The following is a 25,773-nucleotide window of genomic DNA, read 5'->3' as shown; positions in this document are numbered from 1 at the left end:
GACAGACAGACAACTCCACCACCCCATCAACTGTGTTCACTCCGCAATCACAAGGAAATGTCTTTGTAAACACACACAAATACACACACTCTCGCAGACAGACTTACTTGCACATAATGTGAGTAAGAATAAAATGGAGTACAGTTTATAACTATACAATCATGTTACTCTGTAATTAACATAGTGTAATTTTAGCCCTGAGTTGCTGTTCTAACATTGCCTGATTTAAGCACTCAGTTTTTCTAGGAAAAACTTTACTCGCTCAAGTATGAACAAGTTCAAAAGCAAGATAAATGGAATCAAACATGTAAACATCAAGCACAATCACAGGGCTATGCGTGTTGTGCAAAGCTGATTGGCATGAATGAATATTTCCATAGAGTCATAATGGCTCAGTGAGTGTTTAGACCTCTGAAATCAGATCTCCAAAGCATTTTGCTGATTCATAAAATGTCACTTTTTTTTACTCCACGGTGATGAGAGTAAGTCTGTGGAATGAAAAAAAGAAACTCTACCACTAGAGTATGATCTGGAGTATGACCAAATGCTTCATCTTGTTACCAAGGATTCTTACTGACTCAAAATTAAATCAAATTTCTGGGCCTGCTCCACATAGAGCACATTGAGTTATACACAAACACAGACGTGTGTGTGTGTGCGCAGACGTGTGTGCATGCGTGAATGTATGTGTGTGTGTGTGTGTGCACACCTGTGTTTGCGTTTGTGAATGTGTGTGTGTGTGTGTATGTGTGTGTGTGTGTGTGCATGTGTGTGTGTGTGTGCATGTGTGTGTGTGTGTGTGTGCTCCAGGCAGATGACATCACTACAGCCAGAATCTTTATCAGATCCATAGTAAACATTTGCATAAAATAGGCAAAATACAGTTGACATTAAACCTTTCAATGTTTAATTCATTCATATGCCAAATTCTCAACCATTGGATCTGAACCAGTTTCTGTTTATAATACTGACCAAAAATGAAGTTAAAAAGACTCAAACATTCAAATATAACCGTGTGCATCTTTGACCCTAAACTTGAGCCTGAGCCATCTGTACTGTATGAACACTGCTACTGTACAGGCAGTAAGTATACACACACACACACACACACTCCAGTTTTCCAGCTGTTATAGTAGAGTCTGTCTTCTCCTGCCCTGTATGTATGAGCGGGAGTCAGACACACCACTATGCTTTCCTTATAAGGCCAAAGTCAGGTTAAACATGACTGTACAGTCTCTCTCTCTCTCTCTCTTTCTCTCTCTCTCTCTCTCTCTCTCTCTCTCTCGCTCTCTCTCTGACAAATGGCTAGTGAAAATGCTCACACTAAAAAAACTATCCCTTCTGGTCACATTCCTCTTGATTACCGCAATAACTCTGAGGTCTGAGGGGCTAGCATTGCTGCTGGATCACTGAGCTTAGCGACAGCACACACTTCTGTAAACACTCAAAGTCTTTCACAACTTCAGAAATGACAATTTTGCATATATATGGATACATTCTCACATTTTAGAATAGTTCCCATAAAAATTCTCAATACTTAAATATGAGAAAACATCCCTCTGCTGTGCTCACTTTGAGCCTTTGAGTTTACTCTGAGTATATCATTTTTCATTTTGAAATGGAAGATTCTACTTTAAACTACAGAGGCACAGCAAGTTACACTGATACATTGAAAAAAAAAATATATATATATATTCATGTATATAGATAAATAAATATATTAATTGTGCAATACTATTGGTTCAGAGGATGCAAAACAATCAGTAAAGAAAGAGATTTCTGCTACTGTGAGCTGTAATAAAACAAACAAACAAACAAAACAAATGGAGGAGAAGGGTATTCTGGACAGTAAGGTTAACGGTTTGATGCATTCATGTATACTGTAACCTAGTCAATGTTCGTAAATCTCCACCACAATACACACAGCATGGACGAAACAAACACAAAGTTGACCAAACCAAAAAAGACACACTAGCATCCATCATTACAAATACAAGAAGCTGTAACACTACATACTCACACTTAAAACAACAGATAACCAATCTGAAGCGAAAATTCAACCACAGAACCATGCTATCAAAACCTTTCGTGATCCCATAGGCCTTTCATTCTCCTCATTCAAACAAACCACAAGTACAACGCTATCATTTCCCAGGATTCCCTTGGAAAGCGTGAAGGAGAGCGTTAGGATGTCATTACTCACCTACTCTGAAGTTGGGAGCAGTTAGCGTGTCAGCGGCATGTCCGTTCTCACTGATGATGGTCGTAGTGTTGCCAACCTCACAGTTATTGTGGCAGCGACCACCCATGCAAGTCACCTTACAAATGGTGGGCGTGAAGACAACCTTGATCCTCCCGGTGTGGTTGCCTACTGCCCAGCAGAATAGAGGCAAAAGAAACGACAAAAGAAAAGATATCATCAGTCTACCCTTCATGACTTCATAAGACAAACTCCCTCACACTCCTTAACTCTCTCAATCAATCTATCGCTCAGTCTGTCTGTCTGACTGACTGTCGCGAAATAAAAGAGCTTGCAAGTTCGGTCCAAAAAGAGAGAGAGAGAGAGAGAGAAGGAAAGAGGGAGGGAGGGTGAGTGAGTGAGTGAGAGAAAAATGTGGCTGTTCTTGCTCTCTCTCTTCTTCACATACGTTCCCGTTCCTGTCTTTCGTATTTCTGTCCCTCTTTCTTTAGCTCTTATTTGCTTCCTCTCTCTATCTCTTTCCTCGCCTCCAAAATGTGGTAGTGACTTTCATACACGAGGAGAGAAGAGGACAGAAAAAAAGAAGAGAGAGAGAGAGAGAGAGAGAGAGAGAGAGAGAGAGAGAGAGAGAGAGGGAGTTGCTCAATAAACAAAACTCTGGGATGAGCTCCAATTCTTCATCCCAAAATCACGTTACTGAAGAGGTGGGCACTTTGCAGACCACAATACCACGCTTTATGACAAAGACAGAGGGATTGCGAGGGGGGGGGCAGTCTGTCCTCTTACTCTCCACCTCCTTCCATTCCTCTTTATATTCCCGCTCTCTGTTTCTCCTATCCTTCTCTCCACCCCTATCGAAATCAGACTTCACACCTCTGTCTGAGAAACAGAAAAAAAAAAAAAATACAACAGTTGGCAGTGTGTCTGCTGCAAACAGATTTGTCTTTGTAGACTTAAGATGAAGTCACTACTGCCCACAAAACTAGGAAAAAATAAATTCTCCTTCTCCTCCACTGGAGAACCAATTCTTCGTGGTCTTGTTTGCACTCGGTTACTGACATCTGCACCAGCTCAGCCGCAGTCTGTCATCCCTCCTTCCCTTCTTTATCCAATAATCTTTTTTTTCCACTGATACTGACGCAAACAGGCATCTGTAGACAGCTCCTTTCCTCTGTCTCTCTCTCTCTCTCTCTCTCACCCTCTCTCTCAGCAATTCACCGCAGTTTCCTAACCTTCTGAGAGAAAAAAAATCTTTAACTTGCCACATAAATTGTAAATGAAACTTGTTGCAAGTATTTCCACAGCTTCAGCTTAAGTGGTTTTAGATGGATCAAGATTCCTTTGGAAACCAAAAGACTGCAACATGACTTTTTATCACCTGTGAGACTACCCCTTCCCATGCTTCTGCATGTCAAACACACACACACACAAAAGACCTCCCTTTGTTTCTACAAGGTGTATCGGTGATTTCTTTCTCTGACTACCTGAGGCTGGTCAGATGTGGCACGCTACCATCACCTAATGCTATGCTATTAACCCAATCTGCCTCAGTGCTTGGCCTCTATGAGCAGGGATACCCACCTCTAGTGCTTGAGACTGTTTGAAATGCTACCAACCACTACGTTTAAGGGCTGAAAAGTACACACGACTGGTTCCACAAGCAGAAGATCAGGGTAAAAGGCAGGGAGTACCATTACAAAGCCTTACTCCGAAACAGATAATTGGGTCACCTCGGTGGCCTGACAAATGTTAGAACAGATGCATAAAACTCAGCAGGAACAAAACACACCTCTCTTCTCTTTCACACTCTTTCTCCTTCTCTCTCTGGTGATCTCTCTCTCTCTCTCTCTCTCTTTCTCTCCATCTCTTATTTCTTATGGAAGGAGATTGTGAGACCAGCAAAGACAAAACACAGACATCAGTCATCCATGGATAAGCTGCCTTGTGTGTGTGTGTGTGTGTGTGTGTGTGTGTGTGTGTGTGTGTGTGTGTGTGTGCGTGTGTGTGTGTGTGTGTGTGTATGTGGGCTTGAGACCGAGATAAAGACACATAGGGGTTAGTCAGTTAGTCAGTGTCTGTCACCACATGTACATATGTCTGTGTGTGTCTCTAGTGTATGGTGCAGTTTGTGTGCATGTGTGTGTCTGTGCTGAAAGCAGCAAGGAAGAGACAGTCTGGTGCAGTGTATTACTCTGAGAGGAAAAAAGACAGACGGCTGCGAAGGAATGGCTTTCCCAGACACACACAAACACACTAACACACACACAACACATACACACAAACTCACAAACATTCACACACACACACACGCACACGCACACACACATACACACATACACACACACACCTCACCAGCCTGACACCATTTAGCCACTGAAGAGCTCATTTCTTGATGACACGGTGTATCGCTTTGCCCTGTCATTTCATTCTCTTTCCCTCTTTTTTCTTCTGCTTCTCCTTCTTGGCTTTTATCTGAAATTACCCTCTTGGAAAGAGGCTAATAATTCATTTCAGACAGCAGCAGGGCAGAAGGCAATGTGTAAGTCTTTATGCCATTACTGCCAAAGCAGCAATTTGAAGGAAAAAAATCCAATTGCTACCCAACTCCCAGCCACCTCTTCAGAATTACAACAGATGTGTAAGTGTGTAAGTGTGGAGCGTTTGTGCGTGCGTGTGTGTGTCTGTGTGTGTGTGAGTCTATGAATGGGCAGTAGCAGTTATCTCTAAGGAATGATTACATTCCTTTTTCCCTAAGGACAAAAATGGTTCAGAGCAAAAAATGAAATAAAGAGTTGTAGACACTTCTTTAATTCAGCATATTTCAGGGACACCATATGTTCTCATATTGAGAACTATGGACTTAAAACTCAGACACACACACACACACACACACACACAAACACACGAACACACACACACACACATACAGAGAGAGAGAGAGAGAGACAGACAGACAGACAGACAGACAGACAGACAGACAGACAGACAAACAGACAGTAAGAAAATTTGTTTAGGACTGTCTGAGTGACCTCGAGAATCTAAATAGTTTTTCCGCCATACTTTCATTTAAAAAGAGTTGGACAAATGCTTTGAAATAAAAATTCCCAGTGTATTTAAATCATTTGAAATAATTCCCAGTATATTTAAATCATTTGGAATAATTCCCAGTATATTTAAATCATTTGGTTGGCAAAGTGGACCAGAGACGTTGAGCCCCTTTTCTGTCTAAGTCTAACAAAATCATCACTTTCCACAGACAACATTCTTTCAGACAGATGATGTCTGGCATTGCCAGGAACAAGGCCTTTCTGGAACTCTGTTTTCATCAAAACATTCAGTTACTGAGTGAGAATGACATCATTTGATACTGCTGCTGTCAATCCAACCACAAACCAAACACCGAACCTCAAAGCCCACCCAGGATTGAGTGACACTTGCCTACTTACACATGCACTTCTATAAGGTCTGTACTCACAAAGGACCAAAGTCAAGGAAACAGGCATAAATAGGGAACCAAATCAAAGTATTGGAACAGGACCAATTATGTAGTCATTTCAAATCTGTTTTGGGTGACTGTGTCTGCAGAGTTTGTGGTTTTGAATAAGAATTTAACCACTGAAAAACACAAACCTACTAAAAGCCTACTCTCTGTTGCCACACAAGGTTGCTCTCTATTTGAATATGGCTTACTCTCAGTTTTAACTGGCCTGTGAGCTGTCATGACATTGTATAATGACCACTGATTAATCAACACAATTTCACAGCAAATCATAACACTCTGTATGAAATGTAGCCAAATGTCCGTGAGCTGACAAATGCTCTTTTTTTTTTCTTTTTCTGGTTGCATGATGGTTGTCCGAAGCTAAAAGAACCAGAGCGAGGTACGGTTAACCAGTCTTTCATTAAATGTTTTGATTAAACACAGTTTTGTGTAAAACTTACTGTGTTTTGTGAAGAGAAGGACCCTGTGCAATGAGCGAGTCATTATTAAAATAAACCGTTGCTTTAGAACGAATAAGGCCCCTCATGTCCAAGATCGACATCACAATAACCACTCGCTTAATGTGGCCCCAACCAACCTCCCTGAGGACCCCATAGGAAGTGTCCTCAGAGCCGACAGCTAGTTCACTTCTGATTTACTTATAAAAATGTATCAACCTGTGGGAGAACTGCACTGACAGCTTCTACAGACTGAAGTACCAATAAAAGCTCTAAGTAAGATTTTCACCCATATTTGGGCATTTGTTGAGCAACTAAACTTGTTTAAGAGTGAGTCCCATAAAGGATATGAGTACTGACCGTGAATGGGATTGTGGCCCACGGACAGAGGAATGGCTCGATCTGGTGTCTGAACTACACCGTGCATCTGTGTTTGTGTGTGTGTCTGGTATATCTTGGGCTTGATGACGAACTGTTGACTTTGGCCCTGATGTCTCGTCATGGAAACGGGTGATCGCGCTCTGGAGGAGAGAGAAAGACAAAAACATGAGGATGAAGAATTAACAAATGAACACAAACCATCAATCTATCTTTTTACAGAATGCAAGACAAGCTATTGATCAAGAGGAAAGTTAAACTGACATGTACAAACACAGATGCAGTGGAGGAAGACCAACCGTGAATGTTATTGAGATGTTTCCATGTTTTTCATCTTAGATAATGGCTCATTTTGGGTTTTGAGAGAAACACATTACAACATTCTACTGATTATGCCAGTGTGAACCCCAATAACCTGGAGTAAATCAGAGTGTGTTTGGTTTTGAATACTCTCTCTCTATATCTCTCTCTTCCTCTCTCTCTGTCTCACTTTTTCACACACACTTTTCTCTGTCCTTTTATTCTACCCCCTCTCCCTGACACAAACCCTCTCAAAAGAACAAAAAGATTTCATATCTCTTTTCATCCAGGAGAATGGGGGGTTCATGAGATTATGATTGTAGAGCTGGGTGTGTTGTATGTGTGTGTGTGTGGTGCTACTTTGTAGGTATCTAAAATCTTGCCTGCCCTCCATGACTAAACACCCTTTCATCTCCATCAGGCCCTCATGACACTTATCGCACACACCCCCAACCCCTCTGAGTCCCTCACTTCATGGCTTTTGTTTAATTTCACACCATTTGTCTGGGGTACCTCCCACCTCCTCTTAATAGAACAATGCTGAACTCCACCATTGGGACTGGACCATCGGCGAGTCCATTTGCTTTTTCCAAAAACAAACTCGGTCACGGCAGTTGCTCAGCCTGTTTCACATTTCCTCCAGTCGTCCCTTGATCACTGTTTTTTACGTCTCTGCATAATGGGGTCTGATTTTTCAAACGGTTCTGAAGTCAGTGTCTGCTACACTCCAGCGGCTCTCAGACACAACACTGCCCTCCAGGACTGTGAGAACTGGGGGAGCCATGGGTGCTGGACAGGGGGCTCTGAAGGAGGGGGGCAAAATTTAAACAGAGTGTAATTAAGGAAGAGAGTTCAAGTATCTGTGACTATGCCCAACTTGACTCTCCTCTTTTATCCTGTCTTCTGCTCTTCTCTCGGACACTTTAGTGACACTAACGTATTACAATAATGTAACATTACGCAATTCAGTAGCAAGAATGACAGGTATTAGCTGTAACAGAGACTTTTCATTGCATTGTCTCATGGTGTATCAAAGATAAAAGACAGCAGACGCAAAAAGTCAAATGCAGAGAATGTATACAAGTACATGATATGTGCTTACATATTTCACTCCACTCCTCTACGCATCTCTCTCTCTCTCTCTTTTTACCTCCCTCTCTCTCTCTCTCTCTCTCTCTCGCTTTCCAACTGCCCTGAGGTGATGCTATCTGTGTCATGGTATCTGTCTGATGAAATGTGTTTTGAATTCAAGCAGAGCCATATTCCTACCCCCCCCCCCCCAGCCATCTCACAGCAGCTTGCTCAGACAACCCTGTGCTATCAAACCCCCCCATGCCAGCCATGGGCACTTCCAGCCCGCTGACTGACTGGCACCTGCAGGCATTTCTGGCTCAAAGCGTAAGCCCCACAGGCTGTAGGAGCTCCAGGCATAGGAGGAATGAGGAGTCCGGCTGTGCTAAAGCCTACACGTAATCGAATTAGTCTGGGAAAAGCATTTAATCGTTCCCTGAAGAGCCCCACAGCACTGAGGTTCCAGTCTTTAAGACAGACAAGCAAGAACAGGAAGGCCTTGACTGGCTTAGTAAACCTCAAAGGAAAGCAAGCAAAGACACACACACACACACACACACACACACACACAGATAAAGGCAATGACACATACAAATGATACATATACAAGTACATTCTCACCTGCTCACACACATACACACTTGAAAAAATGAATGTAAAACACAGACACACGTCCTCTTTATAAAACACATATGTACTGAAACATAGTAATATGACTGCAAAGACACACACATGCTCTCTTGCTCTCTATCCTACTCACACAGACACACACACACACACACACACTCCACCAAAATCAGCAGAGCCTTTCTGCTGCTCCATCCATGGGCTCCAGGCTATCAGGTTCTTAGTGTAGTACAATAAGAACATTTTCTGTAAGCACTGGTAGTTTCATACTAATCTGTTCCACATGCTTGTGTCAAGGTGACTCTTGCAAAAAGATGTCAGTTCTCACCTAAACCCAGATCAAACACTGAAAACACTGGAATAGGGATCATGACTACTTGTTTACAATGCATGCAAAATGAATCAACAAAAGTCTTACAAGATCACGAACCAAATCTGTGACACAATGCAGTTGAAATAAAAAAACTTTAAATTTCAAAAGTGTCTGGAAACCTTTGGTACTTCGCATTTTATGACACAAACACAAAAGCTTAGTCAACTGCCACAAAAAATCCAACATTGCATTCATTTTGTGGTCCTCCAGCCTCAAGGAGGGAGGAAAGTTCATTTTAAAGGGCTTGTAATTTGCAGGTTATCGCATCACACCCTGATTGGGCGATAAACAATCCTAAAGTAGCAAAGGAGAGGAAACAGAAACAGACCAAAAATAATAACATAATCACCTTTCATCACAAGCTTGGAGATTAGACAACCAGGCAAGTGATAAAGAGCCAAAAAGTTGTCTCATACACCCTTACTCAGTACACACACACACACAAACACACACACACACACACACACACACACGCACTTTCCCTCATTCATATTTAGAGTATTACAGACAGCATTTCTCATATGATGTATGTGGCCCTGAAGGCCATGAAACCACTCACACACGCGCAAACACACACACACACACACACACACACACACACACACACACACCTGTGTGTCCTGATTATACTACACAAAGGACACTTTTTCTGTAAAGTGAAGCGTAAATGACTTTCCTGTGAGGAAAGGGACCAGTGGTTTCTCTTTCCCGTCTCTGAGTTGTGGTTTTCCTGCACATGTCAACTGGAGCAGGGAGGAATGCTGAGATGGATGGGGCGACTCGAGCGTTTTGGCAAAGAGACTAACGCAAAGGCTCCTGTTCTCCTCAGCCATGGCACCGATGCAGTTGGTGATATGACGCTGAAATTTTGTCATCTTACACAATTTGTGACCCTAAGCCACACTGTTCTTCCCAACCTCCTAACCGTGACCGTAACTACCACACATATATAGTTTAGCATCAGACATACACAGATTTTATGCGTAATTCAACTGTAATCCATGTGTCATTGCAGGTTCTCAATTAACGCTGATAAACGATCAGCACAGCTATGTAATTACATGATACAATAAGAGGGTGATTGAGGAGTTTTTTTCAAAGCAGTAAATTGGCCAATAAGAAACGAGAAAGGAGCCATGGAAGGAACACATAGAAACTCCCCAGTTAAGGCCGTGAGTAAAAGACTGCAGAAGTACCCACTGGACACATACAGATTTAATGGACTTTGCACAACTTGTAATGTCTCAGTGAGTCATGCACATAAGACAACAGACAGGCTGCTGAATATACCCTTGTTACGAAATACGAAATACGAAATACTTTATTAATCCACTGGACACATACAGATTTAATGGACTTTGCACAACTTGTAATGTCTCAGTGAGTCATGCACATAAGACAACAGACAGGCTGTTGAATATACCCTTGTTACGAAATACGAAATACTTTATTAATCCCGAAGGAAATTCAAGCAAAAACAAACATATTCTCAAAAATGTTTTGTATATGTGCTAAAGAGTCAAAGTGAATCAAACATGTTACAGAGCATATGTCTTGATATTTGTGCTTAATTAATGGTAATAATTTTTTGTACTTCAGTGACTGGGTAGGATAAAGAAGTTAATTATTTGAAAAAGTCCATTAAAAAAGGCTGACTTCACTGATCTCTTGTTGTCAGAAGACATTAAAACCAAATTGTGAAAAATTACTACAATTGTGTCGATTATGCAACAGAAAATGAAGGATCACAGACATTTGGAGGAATACCAAACTGTTACTTCACATTTGGGAGGATGATACAACTCCAGCTACTGGCAAAAAAGCACAAGTTTGTTTCCAATGCGACACATAAAATACACTCTTTTGATTAAAATTTTGGGAAAAAAAAAAAGAGGAAGGGGTGGGTGGACAAACAGACCAAATCAAGTCCCTCTGAAAACTGAGCTACTGTATATTTCTACAGGAAACATGCAGGCGAGGTAACTTAAGGATACTGTCCTACACCTGCATATCACTGTTTCAAACAACTTTGACCTCATACAAATTTAATGAGAACAACATTTGAGAAAACAGTACTGTATCTCATGCTTCCAAAACCACAAACTCACCGGGAAATGCTCCCCACCCCATCACCCCCCTCCCCCAAAAATATTCCTGTGTTCTGGTCTTGCTGAAGGAGAAACATGTAAAACGTTTATTTATAATATATAAATCTAAGTGAAGCTGCAGGCTTAAGCAGGAGAAAAGGAATTGTAAGTGTATCTCTTCGTACAAACAAATCCACCCAAAGACCTGGCTGTAATACTAGTGTATATACCAGACTCAGATCAAATACATATTAAAAAACCACAGAATATCACAGTGCATAATAAATAGTGCAGAGAATATGAAATGCACTTGAAAATCAGAAGCTGAAGACTTAAGAGAGTTTATAGCCTTTTGCTGAATAGTATTTAATAGTAAAGAACTTTCTGGGCAAACCCAACCAATCAGAGTCAAGTGATAAAAGCTCTTAAATCAATTGATTAAATCAAATCAAATGTATGACACACTCCTCTTGCCAAAAATGGTACATTTCTAAATGTTTACCCTTGCACTTTTCAGTGTATTAGACAAAGTTCTGATAGAGAAATATTGCAAATTACACATGTGTAATTTTAATACTGTCATATTTTATCAGGCATTGATAAGTTTAAAATGTATGGTGTCTATTGCAGCTAGTCTTCTCTGGTCTCCTTTGACTTTGCTCTGGTTCCTTCTGGGCTTAGAGCCAGCAGGTGGAAGCTCAGACTACAGTGAATGAGCTATAATGTGTGGTCTGAATTTAATACCTTATTAAAAGCCACAACAAAGCAGCTACCTCATCCTTTATGAGGTCCAAACCAAGGGATGTGATCAGTTGTCCAGACATTAAGCTTAGTTATAACAAAGAGAATATTCACTTATTTCAGCCAGAAGCAGCCACAGACATGAGAAGGAGAGTTGAAGGGCGTGGCAGGATGGGTGGGGTACCAATCCCACATTGTGGGAAAACGTGAGACTGGAGAAAGACAATACATTCAGATCCCTGCTGTACATAACAGATTATAAACGCTACTTGATACAAATTGAGTTCTCTAGCCAGCATCATTTTTTTCTCATGTATCGCCTTTGTTTTGTTCTAATTGTTCAAGGTGAAATATAGGCCAACTCTGTTTGACCCTGCTTTCTCCACCTGACCTGGGTTTTCGAAAGCCCGAAATGGAAATGAAGGGAAACTGTGACGGTGACTGAGAGAGAGAGGGAGAGAGAGAGAGAGGGAGAGAGAGAGAGAGAGAGAGAGAGAGCTCATTCTGGCTTTCATAGCTGTTGAATGACTTTATTAATGATAAGTAGCTTATCAGAGTTCCAGCCCGGGCTGGGAATATGTTCTGAGAGATAGCTAGAGGATTATTCTGTCAGAGATCCGGAGATTATACTCCACCATTAATAATACATTCTGTGTAATGACCAATTAGGCTGAGCAGAGGATTCAAAGTCTAAACGAGAGAAACCTCAGCAAGTTTGATAGGCTCTACCCCCGAAAACAGTTACCAGCCATTCTATGAAATTTAGATACTGGAAGTTGGGGCAGTCTAGTTTCCAGTAGTACAGCGTTCATGTGTGAAGGTCGTCACTTAAACAGTTACATAAATTCAGCCAAGAGGTCATCAGTAAAGAAACTAACATATTAACTGAAGGCAATTTAGAGAGCTATAGGAAGCTATACCTATTCTGTCTTAACAATGACTGACTTGGCAAGAGTGTAGAAGTGTAGGAGTGTTGGAGTGTTGGAGGGGCGGGGGGAGGGGGGGGGGGGTTAGATGAGAGAGAGAGCAGTAATTCTCAACTCCAATCCTGGGAATCTACTGCTTTGCATAATGGCTGCTAATGCCAAACACCAACACATCTTGTACAAGAGGCTAGGTAATGGTCAGATAAGTTGAATCAGGTGTGATAGTGCTGTGCAAGAGAATAAATATCATTTCCTGTGGGTCCCCAGACTTGGAGTTGAGAAACACTGGTTTAAAAAGACTCATTCATAATGTGGTTAACATATTTGCCAATTTAAGCGATGAAAGGCACCTTATAGCTCAGAGCCAATAACACTGCTATAACCATTACTATCACTACTCTATGCCTCTCCAGTACCGCTCTGTTCAGTGCAGTGTAGTACGGCGTTGACAACACTGAGCAATGACAAATCAAATGTGCATTTTTTTTCTCTCAAACCTCTCCTTGACTGCTCTCATCCATCTCTCATGCTGGCTGTCTCCCCAAAGCTCTCCCCGGCCGTGTCTGCTACTCAACAGTTTACCAATCTCTCAGTAGTATTCAAGTATAGAGTCAGAACAGAACAAACTTGTGAAATATATGGTGGCCAGTCAAAAAAAAATCTGGAGATGCTCCTTCAGTCCTCCTGTTAAGATGGCGGGAATGGAGGGGAGTTGGATGTGGGACTGCGAGAGTTTGTCACTCTCGTTTGGCTGTGAGAGAATTCTCACCTATGTTATACCACCTGCAATGATGAAAAATCTGGCGAGCAAATATTGACTGTCATGTCTCACAGGGGTTCCACAGGGCAGGAGGAACATCCTGAGGTTACAGGAGAAGCAGCGGGTTTAGCTGAATCATTCCAGAGTTTAGCGGGGGGTCCATTCTTTGGCAGAAGCTTAAGCTTGGCAGGGAGCAGACTTTGGCAGAGGTTCTGTTTGGACCAGGTTGCGTTTGAAGTTGAGGTTATATGTGAAGATAACTGGATAAATCTAGGATGACTGACAACCAGCAAGTTGCTTCAAATGGGCTTCAGACAAGACAAATCCGTCTCTGTGGGAACAGAGGGGGTTGAGTCTCTTGGCCAAGCCGGCTGCTCTCCTCCACTGTATATTTACAGGGAATCTGATATCCCCATAAATAGGATCACTTTCCAGCTTGGTGGTTAAAATAGTTATTCTGTTTTTGTGTCTGGAAAGTTTTGTATGTGTGGTGTGTGACAGAGTGCGTGTGTTGCTGTGTGTTTGAGAGGCACAGAAAGAGAGACAGACTAAAGCTCCTAAAATAGAGCAGGTATATCTGTTTGTCCAGGCTCTAGAGTTTGAAGAGAGAGGTCAAGGCTTGGCTAGTGTCTCTGCCTGACTATGACACGCTTCTGGCTCAGGGCAGAGCTGTGCACTTAGACAGAGTTCCTGTATCAGGGCACCAACCAGGCAGTTCACCAACAAAACTCCAGGAGACAGAGGAGCAAAAGGGGGTGGGGGTGGGTGGGGAGGTGGTGTACTCGGAAAAGCCAGAAGTGGTTTGGCTACAGTCAAACTCAAGTTCCAGTTGACCTTAGTTTTACAGTCACTATTCATCAACATTTGCCACATAAAAATGTCACTTATATTAATTGTTTCATCCAATAATGGTCACAAATATGAGTCTCCCCTCTCCAAAACCAGTCAGGTGATTACTTTGAATGACTAAACTGCTGAATACTGAAAGTCTGAACACCAGTCACACTGAGGACACTTCAGGTGTCCCAAAACCAACTTTTATGCCCGAGGAGAGTACCCTCACAAAGTGCAATTCCACAGGAATTCCACAGTTGAATATCTATTTCTAACTGACATTGCCAAGTACCCTACCTGGGTCAGTGTCAGGCAAAATGTATCAGTATCAGACAGATGGATACAAAAACACGTGTTACTCTGCTACAGAGATGAGAGGTTCCTGAACTATTTAGGGTTAATTCTCATGAATAGACAAAGTGAAGTAAAGTAATAAGAAAGAATGGATGGGGGAGTGAATGGGTAAAAGAGAGAGAGAGAGAAAGCGAGAGAGAGAGAGAGAGAGAGAGAGAGAGAGAGAGAGAGAGAGAGAGAGAGAAAGAGTGAAAGAAGTAAATCTGTTTTTTTGGAGGGAGGCCTGCTGCTCAAGTGATACAGAACAGCTGGTAGGATGTTTATCCAAGGGGTTCTGGTGAGGAGTGTGGTGTCTGAGACTACAGAGAGACAACAGGGAGAAGGTCTATGAGATTGGGGAACAAGAATGAGAGTGAAAATGGCATGTGCTGTGAGGTGCATCTTCTGAGAATAAGAGAGACTATTAAGATCCATGAAAGCAAGGGAGATGGTTAGGAAAACTGTATGAGATCAGGGTAGGCATTAGAAGTTCTTTATGAGAATAGCAAAACAGTTAAGATGCATGCCTATAACTATTACACAGGCACCCAACTGACATCTGTCTAATTTAGTTCCATCTGTTAGCTCTGAAGTCAGGTGAACAGCACATAAAAATATATAAAATACATAAAAATAGCTTTTGTAAATCAGCAGATATATGAATGCCAAAAAGGTTCATCCAGCACAGTATAGATCAATAGAGAGATTCTAGAATATTCTAGTTGGTAACATATATGATAGATTTTACATTAATTCAATCATAAACCAATCTGCAGACAGATGGTGGGGAAGATTCTATGTGCACAGTGAGGAGAATCTTTGGGAATAAAAGAGTTCATTAGGAGAAATTCATGATAGGAATACCAAATGAGACCATATGACTACCAAATGACACCCAGTGAGATACAAGGAACTTTTCAGTGAAAGTAAGTGAGATGTTTCCGGGCCTGTGGATCTATGTGATGACACTTCGCATTCAGCACAAGAGATCAGTGGGAGATAATGGATGAATGAGTAAATATGTATATATGTATGTATAAACATTTAAAAGCCTCTGGGTAACTCATGTTAAAACTAGTGATGTGACATTCGTAAAGCAACAGCAATTGTAATGGGAGCCACTGGAGCTAATAGTAAATACCGTAAAGTATTTCAGAAGTATTTTTGCATGTTCAGCTATTGAAAAATAACACAATGGAGGGCATGCTGGGGGCAGAGACCTGAACGGGTGGAGTCATATCTGTAACTAACACCTGTCTCAACTCTAGTCCTTAAAGAGTTTTCCCACAGCACATGAACATTTAACATTGTTACTACTTCAAATAAATATGGAGTGAGCTACCGCTAGTAGGTTCAACAGCTGTCTATGAGGAACGATTCAAATGGGGTAGTGAGAGAGAGAGAGAGAGAGAGTGAGAGAGAGAGAGAGAGAGAGAGTGTTATAAACAAAAGATCCAATTCCAGTCTCAACAAAATAGCTGCCGCGACTGTGTGTACTGGCAGCTTTGGTGTAATTAAATAGTGAAAAAAAAAATTTTTTTTTTCATCTAAACATCTGACGGTATCCAAGGAATGGCTACAAGAGTCTAGTAGTCTGTAATATCAGAGAATGGATCCCAAGCTTATTTTCACATAAACACTGCGCTGACAGGAAAGACTGAACCTGTTTAGGATCTCTCCTCACCTCTCCATTTCTCATCCCTTTCTCTCTCTGTGTCTCTGTCTCTCTCTCTCTCTGGCTTCATTCACACCATCAAGTAGGTGCAGCTGCTGCCATACCAGCCTTCAGAATTGGAGGCTTACTTCTCACAAACTCAATGTTAAACATTTCTCCTGTACCTGTCTGGACAAGCTGTTCTTTACGGAGCATACTGCCAGACACATTCCATTCATTTCTTTAATTCCACTATGATCCCACCTGATTAAATCAATCAAGCTCTGTTTTTGCAACCTGGACACTACTACAGCATTCAGCAGGTTTGTTGAATTTTGTTTGACACTAACCAAGCCTGCTACAAAACTGTTAGAAATATAAATTTCAAATGTGGCAAAGAGCTTGACGATTGTTTGGTTACTTGAATCAGTACACTGGTGATTTAAATGATATACGGACTGAAAGGTTAAAAAGTTTATCGGCGTGAAGTGTGTTCAGCGTGAATAATGACTTTGAGCCTCTTTTTAATCCACCGGATGTTTATGGGAACAAGCAGTTGAAACAACACACCCTTAAATAATACCCCATTTCCTTCTCTCCTTCATAAAACTTCACTCAAACCCCCTACCCCACTCATGCACACATACAGACACACTTTTGATCATTACCCTTAAAGCCAGCAGGACTAACTACTTTCTTATGCAAGGGTTCATGTTGGGGAATTTATGCATCTAATTACATGGACGTTACTTGGACCTGACTGGCACTACCAAGACCAACAACCACATGAAAGCAGAGCCAGATGCATCAAGGACAAAAAAAAAGACTGAAAAGCAACAGGGTGGAGTGACCAGTCAAAGGTGAAGTTTTACTAGGAGAACCCTCTGGTGTTTTGTGAGGATGACGTATGCTACAGACTGTAAAGATAAGTGGAACCACCAGTAGGCCTGAAGCATGTCCACACTTGCATGTTATTTTAAACAGAATGGAGAGAGAGAGAGTACATAATGTGTCATCTCTCCTTTTCTTTCTCTTAAATTCACATACATCACCCTTTCCCCTGACTCAGTCCACCTACACGAGCGGTTCTAGCCTGAGAGCGGACTTCCCGTTATAGGTTCACCCAGGTTTGACCTCTATGATGCAGACGCACATGCTTATGCTCCCCAAAATATTCACAGAGACATCCACACACACTTTTATACAAAGAGTGAAAGCAGCGGAGAGCTGAACACATGAGCTGGTGTTAAGGATTAAGAGTGTTGAAAGGGTTAACTTGAGTTCAGTCACAGAACAGAGCTATATCTTTTTCAAATGAGGGTATAAAGAGAACTGTATGATTTTTTTTTTGTTTGTTTGACTCTGGTTCTGAGGTGAGGATAAAAACAACTTCAATGACCAATTATGAACTCCAACTCTCCACTCACCCTCATTTTAACAAGTCCAGTTTCCCCTAAATAAACCGTTTTTTAGTTTATGGACAAAAACAAGTAAACAACTATAATTTTCAGCTGTGTGAAAGGTGAAATAATCTGGTCACAGAACATTTTTCCCATTGGAGCAACCAGTGGTTACCATCTGTTGCCTTGGAGACCATGGCATATGGCTATAAAGTTTGACCCCTGCCACTGAACCTCACTTTCCCCCATTCCCATAGCATTAACCTGTCCAGCTATGATTCATACTGGGAATTAAAATGCAGTGGCTCGGCTGACTCAGACCTAGCCGTCCACATGGGCCGTGTCTGTCCACATCTCTGCAGAGAGCAGGGGAAAACATCATTGCACTGGCAGAGAAATCCCCTGGCCAATACCAGCTGTTCCTAAGAGGGCAGTGTTTACACCAACACAAAAAAATGCTTTGAAAGTCACTGGTAGCGCCAGATGTTATCACTCTTATCCGACCATGTTTTAAGATTTTAGCATGTTCAGCATACACCTCTCGTACAGCTTATGTTTCCTGACATAATCTACTGCATGTTTCTGATGACGACACTCGAGTTCAAGTTCATCTTAAATTCATATTAAGTATGTGTTTCACATGTTTCACCTTAAAGGATGTTTCCAAATAACTTTTTGTACTTAAGAATGCCAGTTTCTTTTGCATTATGTATTAGGTTTTGGGTAATGTAATTTATCTGTAATGAGCGAGAATTCTGTCAATAAACCAAATCCACAATAAAGCTTATCTTTTGAACAATTTAGCTGAAGTGTGAAATGATCTAAAACTAGCCATGAAATGGATCTATGTACTACATGCTGTCCAGCTGACCGACATGCATCCGGTGTGTCTTCGGTTACCGGTTAGTCAATGCAGTCTCTCCCTCTGTAGGATAAAGGTCACAGGGTTCAAAGGTTAAACCAGCCTTCCAGAAACAGAAGTAGCTTGTGATATTACAACCACAGGGAGTTGATTGATGACGACCCGCATAGTATAACAGCGGAGGTCCAGAGCATCTCTTTTGGTAGGGTCAAAGGGTATATTTTTGGGTCAGACAGACACATCCACCCAAAGTAAAGAACAGCAGAAGTGTTAGTGAGTAAGGACATCTAGTCCTGACTGATCTGGATCTGACTCCTGAGATTTTCTTGAAAGCATTTCACTAGATCCAGCCAATACATCCTCTATTATCTATAGTATAAAATTACAAAAATTTCATAATATGAAGGGAACTGCCATTTCACTTAAAAAATGACTTTTTTAACTACTTCATAGCCTTTTGTTTGTTTAACATCTGGATGTGTGAACTGCTGATTAACATTCGATAATTGAGAGTTAATTACTGTTCTGGTTTTTGAAATATCAGATGAAATCAGAGGTTCTTTGCCAGCTCCCATAAGCCAGTCTCCTCCCTGTACAAAATAAACCGAGAGGAAATTGAGAGCAGCTTTCGAGGACAGAGATCTGGTAGCAATTACGCTGCCTACCTAAAGGCTGCGTTAGAACTCCCAACCTTTTCTTGCCCATCAAAATGTGGCACATACAATGCATTCATTGAATATCATCCGTAAATAACAACAATCAAAACACGTTTGTTTGTCTTCTTAAAGAGTGAATTCTAACTATTTCTACCAACGCGCTGGCCTATATTTTGAGCGAAAAAAAGGAAAAAGGCAGATTTATTTGCCGTCTGAAGTCACTCCGATTAGCCTTGACAAGGCATAAGCCATTCACCGTGTCTAACGCGATTGCGAATTTTCCAGCCGTCTGCTGCAACGACAGTCAAAACAAACCCCAAGCCAACCGAAGCATGGGCTAAAAGGCAGATCCTCAATACGCTCGGAGGGACTTCACCGGTCACAATAATTGGTGTTAATAAAGACAATGTTTTGAGGGCAAACAAAAATCCATGGGTTAAAATTAGACTGACATCAGAGGCACCAGTTGACAGAGAGCTTAAACCACCACTGAGGTCCTAGCATTAAAAGTACGTTGAAAGGGGAAAAAAAAAACACTCCTGGGTTTCTTGAGTCAGCAGTGACTATTTCTTTTAGTTGATTCTGACTAAAAGACTGGCATTGGTTTCAGCAGCTGGGGGCACTGCCCGTCTCTCTGCCACATTAGTGGGGGAAACAGTGGGGATTATTCACAGCTGTAGCCTGAAGTCAACCAGAACTACACCATATCCTTTACAGTGTACCACAAAGAAAACAACACTACAAGAGATGAGAAAACTGAAAATATCAGAACCAAGCCACCTCAACATAGGACAACTCCTAAGTACAATTCTGTGTTGAAAATCTGGGTTTTAAAAGACTTAATGCTGAAAAAAGAACAGGGAATGAATCCTGTGGTACCATAAGTTTGAAGACACACTAATTACTTCAAAATATACCAGTAAGACAACACTTCAACATTAGATGCAGCATTGTGAATATCACTTTTTTTGTCGTTTTCATTTTTGTTGTATATACAATCATATCATATCTCTATGTGCAATAAAGCAGATTGCATGCTTAAGAACTAGACAATAGGTGATATCAGACAATCCTCACTGTTGTTGGAAAGGCAGGGGATGATGTGCCGACTGTTTCATGGTTAGGGTCATCTTTGCCATGTTGGTACCAGGGACCGGCAGAGGAGCCGTCACTTGGCCGTGTGGGTGGATCTGAGGGATGGGCCGCTGGGGCACCACGTTTGAGTGTCCGTTGGTGTGCCCGCCGTTACCATGCCCACCGTTACCATGCCCGCCATTACCATGCCCACCGTTACCATGCCCGCCGTTACTGTGCCCACCGTTGCCTGGTCCAGTGGGGTGTGAAGAAGGAGGCAGGGTGGTCTGTTCACACGCTTTGCCTTTGGACCCTGGTTTACACACACATAGTTGAGGTCGCAGACACATTCCACCATTCTGGCACTGTGGCACACAGTTTGCTGTGAGACCAGAAGAGAAGAGGGGGGAGAGAGAGAGAGAGAGAGAGAGAGAGAGAGAGAGAGAGGAAGAGAGGGAGAGAGAGAGAGAGAGAGAGAAGGAGAGAGAGAAGGAGAGAGGGAGGAGTGAGTCTTTGCTGTATTTCAGATAGTACAAGACACAAACAAATACACACAACTACAGTTAAACATTCAGGTACAGACATATGTCACATATGAAAGGTTCATAGCACATACTGAGGCACACATTTACAAAAAAAAGTGTGATTCATCACACAACAAAGATGTAACACCCCTTAACAAATTCCTTTCATCTCACCGACCCCCCACCTCCACCACACACACACACACACACACACACAAATGCACACACATTATAATACACACTGTCTGTACTACAGTGGAGTTTCAGAATTATCTCACTCAGATGTGACAGACACAGTGTAATCAACAGACAATTGGCAGAAACATCTAAAATGAAACAAATGCAGCTGAAATCATTATCATCTCGAGTAACTATCTCAGTGTGTCTGTAATGCATTTTAACTGCTCTGTTTAAATCACAGCCTGGGGCAGCAGCACTGGGACCTCCTACACATCACCATCAGATACATGATATCAAAACAGCTTTAGGTGGTCTGACTAGATATGGGCAGCCGAATTGCTCAATAATGAGAGAGAGAGAGAGAGAGAGAGAGAGAGAGAGAGAGAGAGAGAGAGAGATTTGGAAAGTTTTTGAGTCTGGAGTCTAGTGATTAAGACAGAGCTGAGTAAGAACCAAGACCAACTCATATTTCTACTCACACTCTGCCAGTCTGCTACAGTGGCCAAAGCACACACAGATGAACACACACATACACACATACACATACACACACAGATAAACATGTAAACACACACATACATACACACACACACATAAACATGTACACACACATGAACATGTGCTCACACACATACACATGAACATATACTCACACATACACACACATTAATATGTACACACACACACAGACACACACAGACACACACACACACACACACACACACACACACACACACAAACACAGACAGATGAAATGTACACACATACGCAAACACACACACATGAACATGTACACACAAATACACACAGGACTGCACTGGCTGATGCCTGACTCCCCCTCATCCCCAACCCATCCAAACTCAAACTCGGAGTTTGAGTTTTCTAAGATGGTGCTTACTGAAACAGAATGACACAGTTAGCAATATGCTGGACAGGAAATGACATCATGCTGTGCTAAAATGCACACAGTGCCAATAGCAGCATTTAGGGTGAGGCTCTCTCACCAACCCTGACCTCACTGGCTTGTTTCTGAAGTATCGGAATGGCATCTATTCACTGTCTGCAACTGCCAAACATCACACACACATCTGCTGGACACACACACATTCCAGTGAGAGCTGCTGTTTTGAAAGTAACGTAATAATGCATTTAGAAGCTCTTTGTGAATACTGAAGGAACTGGAGGTGACAGGCAAGAAAAATATTAAAAAAAAAAAAAAAAGAAAGAAAAACGCTGTGAGTTAACACACGGATATACAGGGGTATACATCTTCACACGAACAACACATGACAACTCTTTCCACCAAGAAAAGAGTGACTACATCAAAACTGACATCATTTCTGCCCTCTCCCTTGGCGACAAGTGATATTTTCACTGCATTAGCATTTCCCTCCCACTCAAGCAGTGTACTGTTTTTGTTTTGTGTTGTGTTCAGTATAGCACAAAATTCAAGTTCCCTCTGTTCTTTATGCTCAGTCAGAACCTTACTAGACCTCAACTAATTCATCATCTGGTTTTGGTGAGAGAACCCAAACATTCTGAGCCACCCAGGGGACAGGGGAGCATTGTTTGGGAACGAGAGAGGGCCGTGGTTTTTCAAAGTCGATTTAGGCTCTAGCGAGAGAGGCGCATGGAAATAAATCATTCAGCGAGGCGCTTTTCATCACCTTAATGGCACTCCAGCTCACTCATATTAAGCTCAAACCCATACTGAGACAGAGGAAAAACTACTTCACTCTGTAATTTAGAATATACTGTACTCTACATCAATAACTGTAACCAGTCACCTAGCTGAATCTAATCTTCCTGTGATTACACACTGTCACACACTACAATATATTATTTCTCCATCTGATGTCAGTGAATCTAAGTTCAAAGTTAAGCTGGTTTGAAATGAGGTTTCATGGTCATTATATTGCAATTAACACCACAACACGAAAGGCAGAGAGCTACACAAGCCAAGCTGAGAGACCAAATATAGTAGTGAGAGAGAGAGAGAGAGAGAGAGAGGGAGAGGGAGAGGGAGAGAGAGAGAGAGAGAGAGAGAGAGAGAGAGTCACAGACAGACAGACTGGAAGTGAGAGCAAGAGTGAGCAAGTGAAGTTATACCACATATATCTCCATAGAAATATATCATATATCCATAACATAACAACATATCATAACAATATATCATGTATCCACATAGTAAATATATCTATGGATGTTAATATACCACATCTATTTCTATATAAAATTCCACAAAGAACATGACCTGACCAAGACAGATATATTAAATACCAACATATATTCACACGTACGTTTGGTGCAGGGGAGGGTAGTATCATATTAGCTCTATACTGTTAATGAGAACATACGAACACACCACAGGAAGCAATGCGGTAGATCTATATATGCACATATGCGTGTTCAGGGCACATGGCCACTGCAGATGTTCCTGTAATTGAGACAAAGCTCAGCTAACAGAGTGGAAATGCAGCATTATGGAGTAAGCTGCTTAGTGAGGCAGTTCCAAGCCTATAGATTTAGCCTCAGATAACAAGACTGTTCATTTATCTTTCTCTCACTCTCTGTCTCTCTCTCACACACACACACACACACACACGCTTTTGTATATCAGTCCTTCTGTGGACAGTCACTTCAGCACCATACTGAACTCTGAATGTTTCATACAAAGGCATCATACAAATATATCATTTGAATATGTCACACAAATGTATCACATGAGTGAGCAACCCCTGCTCCCGCACACACTCAATTTGTTTTTTTCTCCCCCATCATAACATAACCAGATTGCCTTTGACCTGTAACCTTTAGTTGTATCCATAAAGGTCATGCAGCAATCATTTAGTAGACCTTTTGAGTCATTATGAACATGTAACATGTATCTGAACTTCTGAGTCATTATATATATGAATACATATCAATTGCCATGGAACAGAGAGGCTCACTATGCTTTACACATAAAAGTTATGTCACGACAGTTAAGGTACGAGAGAATTTTTCACATTTTTTTGTTAGTCATAAAGTTTGGGCTAAAGTTTTTTCCTCAAGACCTGCCAAACGTATTAAAATACGGTAGACCCTGGGGGAGGGGGAGTGGAAGCACCTGGCACTCATGCTGACTCAAGTCGTCTGGCTCCCTGAAGTCGTGGAGGTAATTTCTAAGCATCCACACTTTTTTATTAGCTTTATCGTCCCAGTCGATATTGAAATCTGTGTTAAAATTTGTTGCATTGTACCCTAATCCTTTTCAGTAGCGTGAAACCTTTCACTTGGCTGACCATGCCAAAAAGAGGAGTCGATAAGTCCGCTTCTCTGGTAGTATTTCAGTGCAGACAGGACTGGAGATTAAAGCCTGCAGCAGATAAGTCCGTTTCTGAATGAGGTCTATGGGAAAAAATGCAATCTTAAAAGCTCATTCGGATAGACCATATACAGCATACACACAGCCAGCTGACAGCATTCTCACACAGACAAATATACCCATTACATATTTTAAGACATATCTCCTGAAGAACCAGTACAGATAGAAAAATATAATCCTCACTCTGTCACTGAACTGCTGTCAAAATATCAGACTGATACTACATAGCAAACAGCTCCAAGATCAAAAATAAAGCAACATGGACATTTTATTTGTGTGAATTTACTGGTTGGGAATGAGTAGTTTACTCAAAGCAGAGACAAGCAGTACTCAAAATCTCAATGAACAGCCTATTACATACTTACTACTTACAGAGTGCTAAAGCTGTTTCCAATGTTGAGGTATCATTCAAACCATTAACGCACGAAAGATGCAAAATACATGTGGTGAGCATGCGAGTGTGTATGCATGTCTATGAGTAAGCAAAAGAGTTAAAGTTGACTTGAGGCTAAACTACATATACTGTATATCTTGGTGAACCATTCTTAGAGGAACCTGATTAATCTTTTGCAATGGATTTGTACTAGATTGATAATTTAGTGCATGCACATTTGTTGTTCATGCTTATGCAGATGTTTTGGATGTTAATACATTCTCAATGGATGCTTTATGTAGTTCCCACAAGGCCTCTACTTCAGAAACACTTCAGGGCATGTTGAAGTGTGTGTGTGTGTCTGTGTGTGTGTGTGTACATATGCACAGCTGCCTGGTAATCTCAGGCTTTGAAATTCTGCCCAGTCTATTTCTCTCCTAACTGAACACAACTCAACACAGGCAGCTTCTCGCCAGACAAAACAAAGCATGAAAATATTTCATCCTGGCAGCAGACAGAGAAATACATTTTTCATGACAAGGCCTCTCTCACACAAAAAAAATCCTCCTTCAAAACAGTCAGTGTGACAAGTTCAACTGTTTTAGAGGCCTTGATTTTTCTTTTCTTTTTTTTTTTTTTGCTTTAGTCTTTGTGCCCAGCCTTGCATGCCCCTGAAAAGACATGTTGAAAGCTCATGCATAGCAACCAGATAATTATGAGTATTGGTTTACAACGGCAACTTGTTCCCCGTATGATGAGGAAAAAACAGAGGGCAAATTTGAGTAGTTTTCTCAGCAGGAGAAAATGGACAAGGACTGTTGAAGTCAGAGAGAAAGAATGAACAGCTCAATGAAAATATTTGAAACGAAAGTCAAGTTAGCATAGAGTAAAACTAAACTAACTGGAATTATTTAAGTAAGAACCTTCCATCACAGGCCAGATGTACACCAGCCATAATGTACCAAGCAACTGTCGTCGTATGGATAAAGAATGTATTCCTGTTTCTGAGGAAATCTGCATTCATGGAAATGTTTTCTGCCCCTTACATTCACCAGCCATTCAACTGTCATTCAATTTATATTCTTCCCCCCAATTCAATTCATGTTTTTTTCTT

The 25,773-nt window shown here is 41.4% G+C and overlaps 1 protein-coding gene across 1 annotated transcript in view; it reads right to left on the bottom strand.

Annotated features, from left to right (window-relative positions):
* Positions 1-25,773, bottom strand: part of ltbp1 (latent transforming growth factor beta binding protein 1) — an 85,326-nt gene that overhangs the window by 54,227 nt on the left and 5,326 nt on the right. The window contains exons 3-5 of the mRNA XM_030786154.1: positions 20,219-20,597; positions 6,500-6,660; positions 2,204-2,371 (exon numbers count right to left, since the gene is read on the bottom strand). Coding sequence (XP_030642014.1) covers positions 2,204-2,371; positions 6,500-6,660; positions 20,219-20,597 — 708 coding nt within the window. The remainder of the gene's footprint in view (positions 1-2,203; positions 2,372-6,499; positions 6,661-20,218; positions 20,598-25,773) is intronic.

Source organism: Chanos chanos, chromosome 10, assembly GCF_902362185.1.
Source record: "Chanos chanos chromosome 10, fChaCha1.1, whole genome shotgun sequence".
In the NCBI taxonomy this organism is placed as follows: domain Eukaryota; kingdom Metazoa; phylum Chordata; class Actinopteri; order Gonorynchiformes; family Chanidae; genus Chanos; species Chanos chanos.
The sequence above is the reverse complement of the archived record's forward strand: the minus strand, read 5'-3'. Positions and strand labels throughout refer to the sequence as shown.